The sequence below is a fragment of the Volvox carteri genome, assembly GCF_000143455.1.
Source record: "Volvox carteri f. nagariensis unplaced genomic scaffold VOLCAscaffold_267, whole genome shotgun sequence".
In the NCBI taxonomy this organism is placed as follows: domain Eukaryota; kingdom Viridiplantae; phylum Chlorophyta; class Chlorophyceae; order Chlamydomonadales; family Volvocaceae; genus Volvox; species Volvox carteri.
This window is the reverse complement of record NW_003307800.1, coordinates 2856-8066: the sequence shown is the minus strand read 5'-3', so window position 1 is coordinate 8066 and position 5211 is coordinate 2856. Positions and strand designations below refer to the sequence as shown.

At 60.9% G+C, this 5211-nt stretch overlaps 1 protein-coding gene across 1 annotated transcript; it reads right to left on the bottom strand.

The window, feature by feature from the left end:
* Positions 1-1767: 1767 nt before the first annotated feature.
* Positions 1768-5142, bottom strand: VOLCADRAFT_100982 (uncharacterized protein; the record flags this gene model as incomplete). Its single annotated transcript, XM_002959460.1, has 2 exons — positions 1768-4707; positions 4855-5142. 2 exons carry the CDS (start codon positions 5140-5142, stop codon positions 1768-1770), a joined length of 3228 nt encoding a protein of 1075 aa, XP_002959506.1.
* Between the last annotated feature and the right edge of the window lie 69 nt (positions 5143-5211).

The window sequence follows — 5211 nt, the reverse complement described above, 5'->3', positions numbered from 1 at the left end:
CCTTGCTATTCTTGCTATCGTTTCTACTCACTGCTATTCGTTGTTTCTATTCATTGCTACTGCTTTGCACGTGGACTGACCTTGTATCGTGTAGGATGTGCAGATGAGGATGGCGATGAATAGCCATCGATGGCGATGAACAACCGTTGATGTGCCGAGATGTTGTCATCTGGCAAAAATCGGTTAGCGAGCCGATGCATGTAAAGAGGCCAGCTTCGCGAAATACCGCGCAGCTTATGTCGGCAGCGCAACTAGTCTACAACCGCCAGCTTTAAAGCAACCGTATCTGAAAATAAGTAAACCGGATGCGTATATATGCGGTGCAATTATATTGTAGCGAGGCAACGTCCATGAACAAAACAGCTTCACAAAATGCCGTACAGCCTACACGGACAACGTTGGACAAGCACTGCACAGTTCAGTGCGCGTCAAATTGCGTGGTTTGGTGTACGTTAAATTGCGCGTTGAATTGCATGTTTAATTGCACGTCGAGTTGTGTGGTGGGTTGCGCGTTAAAATGCGCGAGTCGGCGCATGTCAAATTGCGCAGTGCGGTGCAGCCAATGTTTTGCGATTTGCGCGTTAAATCGTGGTGCAGTGCGGTGCGGTGCGGTAAACGGTCCCGAACGAAAAAACAAAAAGAAACTCATGCACCGGGATCGAGCCGGCGACCGCGGTTCCCACTCAGTGTCGGAGCTAGCGCACACCACAAGCAGTGAGCGCCGATGCTTCGGGGCGCATTGCGCGGGTCCAGGTGTGGTGCGGTGCGATGCACTGCCACACGCAGTGTGGCGCGGTGCGGTGCAACGCGGTGCAGTGCGGTGCGGCGCGGACACCGAAGCGGTGCACGGCGATGCTCGGGGGCGCATTGCACGGGCCCAGGCGTGGAGCAGTGCAGTCCGGGACGACGCGGTGTGCGGTGCACAGTCCAGAACGAAAAGAAATGAACAATAAACGACGACGACGCGAAAAACGAACCACGCGACGACGAAGGCAGCGCTCCCGAACGAAAAATAGAAGAATAGGCGACGAAGCCAGCGAGCCGCAACGTAAAAAAGGATAAAACGACGCGCCGGCGCGAGGATCGAACCGGCGACTACGGCTCCCACACGACGCCGGAGCTAGCGCGCCCGACGAAGCGGCGCACGGCCATGCTCCTGGGCGCCTTCCGCGGGCCCAGGTGTGGTGCGGTGCGATGCGGTGTGGTGCGGCGCGGTGCTGTGCGGTGCGAAAAAACGAAAAAAAGCGGCGACGGCGGCGAACCGGCGACCGCGGCTCCCACGCGGCGACGGAGCTAGCCTAAAAGGCGCAGCTCCGAAACCGCGGACGACACGACTAAAAACGCGAAAACAGCAAGCGGCCACCCGGACGGACGGACGGACAGACAGAAAGTTGGGGTAAGGTCTCCGTCCCGACGACGGAACGACTAAACGTCGTCCGTCTAACGTCGGGACTACGACTACAGAAAGTTGGGGTAAGGTCTCCGTCCCGACGACGGAACGACTAAACGTCGTCCGTCTAACGTCGGGACTATGACTACAGACTAGACGCGGGCTGCTCCGCCCGCGAGGGGGCCGTAGTCCCCCGGCTGGGCGGCACGAGTACGACGGTCCGTGCATGTAGTACTACACCCGTGTGGGAGTCGAACCCACAAGTGCAAGGGATGCACCCAGCCGTGCAGGCGTGTCGTCGGACGGCTAGAGAGCCGCGCAACGCTGGCATTTAACGCCATCCAGTGGCGAGGCAGACAGACGAAGTGTTGGACGTGTCAGGTGGTGTTGGCTGCGGAGGTCCAACGCTCCTCAAGGTTTCTGGCGTGTTTGTACTCGGTGGTATAGCGTTCACGGGTTTCGGTTGCACGGCGATCCAGGAGGCGGAGTTCGGCCGCCAGGTCGGGGTCCAGCTTGGTTGCTGCCATGAACTGTTTGACGACTCGTGCTCGTTCGTCGGGTGTGGTAGAGAGCGGGCGCAGGAGGCGGATGTGGTCGAGTGTTTTGTAGCGGGTGAGCAACACGTACATGGTTGCACGCTTGAGGCCACCGGGCGGGACGGAAAGGTCCGTGACCCAGCATTCTTCCTTGAAGCTACGGCCCTGTACGAAGTAGTCGGTGACGGCGTAGTAGTCACCAAGCGGTACATTGACTCGACGTACATTTTTGGTGGCGGTGCCGGTGTTGGCGGCTGGCACGGTGATGTTTGCCGCCGGCGAGGGCCGTGGTACGATGGCGAAGGCAGCACCTTTGGCTGCGAAGTCCGCTAAGTCTGCTAGCACCGCTTTGGGCGCGTGCCCTTTAATGGGACGGACCAAGACGGCTGCAGGTAGGTAGTGGAGGCGCCAGTACGGGCCGCGGCCGTCGTCGGGCGGTTCACGGCTGTCGGTAAGCAGGCCACACGCCTCGACTTCATTGTTGTGGCACGCGCCAGCGTCGGCAGCAGTGGTGTCGAGTAGGGTGTAGCGTGCACCCTCGTAGTACCAAGTGTCGGCGGTGGTGTGGTCGAAGGTGGCGTCTTTTACTCGCATTGCGACAGCCTTTTCGACGTGGGAGAGCGGCTGTTGTTGGGTTGCGCCATGTTGCCTAACCGGGACGTGGTCCGCGTTCCAGCTGACCAAACGCGCTCCTTTGCGGCGCGCCTGGAGCATCAGGAGGCGTGTGTTGAGCGCGTGCCTGGGTTCGTTCCGTTGCAGCACGACACGGGGTTCGAGGTCTGTGAGATCGGACAAATCTGTGATGACGCGTTGGTTGAGTGCGTCTACTAGATCTGCAACACGTGCTTCAGTGGGTTGAATGCCGCCGAACATGGTTGTGAAGCGGGTAAGCTGCTGGCCAGATGGGCTGTTGTCTTGCCGCTGCTGTTTCTGCAGCATGAATACGGTGCCGCCGAGCTGACGGTACAGGTTGAAGCCGTCGTGTAGGCGGGTGTGCGTTTGTGGCACGGGGCGACGAGTGTGACGTGTGGAGGTGGTGGCGTGACGGTTGCCGGTGTCGTCATCGGCATCACTGCCGTCATTGTTGCTGCCGTCAGCATGGTCACCTCCACGTTCGTCAACCGAGGCCGGCCAGCACTGTGCTGACGGTGCCGAGGGACTGAACTGGGGGTTTTGTTCGACGTTGGCGGCGTAGCGGTATGGCGGCGACCCGCCTGGCTGAGGATGCTGCAGCAGGTCGCCGATTCCGCCAGCAACGCGACCGGACAAGACACGGCTGCTGGGATGGGCGGGTCCAAGGTGTGGTGGAGGCGGCACATTGGCTGTACAGGAGTGGCTGATGGCGCCGAGGTGCTCGTGGCTTTGCATGCCAATTTCGTCGATGAGGACGGCCCCATCACCGACGTTGCGCTTGACCTGAAGGCCGGCGTGGGCGCCGCGCTTGGGAAGGTTGGCGCCACGGGAGCCGCTTTGACTGGCTGAGATGCCGAACATGGAGTGGGTCGATAGGCTGCGGTGTACTGGGGTGTTGAAGGCGATCGCGGCAGCCCAGGAGTATGCACATGTGGCGGCCCAGTCAGGACTGTCATGCTGATACGTGTACCACAGTAGAGCGTGTACGAACTGAGTCTTGCCCGTGCCCGGAGGACCCATGATGAGCATCTGCGGCGGGACGCCTGGATCAGGTTCGTTGCGGCGGTCGAAATAACGTGCCATGAGCATGAATGGTACGGCCTGATCCGGCGCCAGGGTAAAGAGCTCGATGGTGTCGTCGATGCTCGGTGGCTGTGGTAGACGTAGGTAAGTTGGCATTCCCGCTGTGATATGGTTGGTTTGCTGGGTGTCGGTCACGATGACCGCTACGAGGGGGTAGCCGGGGTGGCGATCCAAACGAAGATGGGGGGTGTGGTCCGTCGTGGTCGGCATGGTGGCGGTGCCTTCGGAGATGACTAGGTAGCGCTTCAGGCGCTTGGAAGCCTCGCTCAGCAGCGGGATGTCAGTGGTGCGTACACGGCGGATGAAGGGGTTGGTGTTGGCACCGAGGGCATTGGGAAGAGGAAGTACACGGCAACGCCGAGCTGCACCGTATGCGTACAGGCCCTCCACTGTGGTGCGGTCATACAGGTCCGTCAGGGCGACATCGGACAGGTTGATTCCTAGCGTCGGGTCGCCTTGGCCTGGTACAAAGTCGTACCGTTCGACCTGATCATCTTGCGGCGGCTGTGTGGCGGGGTCGGGTTCGAGGCGGCCTCGTGCAGCTTCCGGGTCGTCATCATCCGGGTCGCTGGAACTGTTGTCCGGGGCCAGACCGGCAGTTGCAGCAGTGGCGCGGCGCTGGCGGCGTCGCAAGTTGTAGTCGGCCTGGCGCCGGGCGCTGGCGAGGTGCTCTGCTTCGATGTTGTCTAGCAGGACACTTACACAGGCTCTGTACAATCGGCCTGCCTCGGTGGATCCCAGGTCCATCCACCATGCATTGTACGCCTCTTTCACCGTCTGATCGGCAGCCACCGGTTGGCCGCGATGAGCCTTGAAGATGCCTAAGACAAATGCGTAGTAGGCGACGGCGGCTGCGGTGGTGCTGCCTTCTTGCGGGCGGCGGGGCAGCGCACCGCCCAGCAGAACGTACCTCGGCTGCGCCAGGCGATGAAGAACGTGTGTCAGATACAGCGGGTGCGTTGGTTGGAAGGCCACATTCTTGGGAGGTATGGTCGACATCGGGCTCGTGGGCAGCTGTTCTGCAGATGGGCCAGCTGGTGCAGGGGACGCCATAGCGGCGGTGGGCTGGGTGCCAGATGGGGTGGGAGGTGCGTCAGTAGTAGGGGTCATAGCGGCGCCAGGGGCTTTGCGCTTGCGGCGGCCAGGTACAGGGAGGACTTGGGCACTGAGGATGGCAGCATGGGGGTGCTGCGCGGGTGTTATACGTTTCACCTCGAAGTTGGATGCGATGCTGTAGGCGCTGCAGTCCAAGCCGCTCAGCTCCACTCCACGCTGTGTGTAGTTCTGTACAACGCTGGTGAGGGTGTAGTCGCCATGCTCGTCCGCCTCTACAAGCTCCACACCGGTTTCCGCGTCTTCTGGTTCTACGGCGGATTCGGACGCCAGTGCAGTGAAGGCACCTATCGGTAGGTAGTTGCGTTTGTAGGTTGCTTGGAACGTATCGTGGCCTGACAGTTTGAAGGCGACCAGTGCCATGCCAGCCGTGATAGTGGCCGTCATGCGGTGCACCACGGTACACAGGTTGCCGAACGTGCTGGGTCCATCACCGGTGGTGCGGGTCGGTGACCG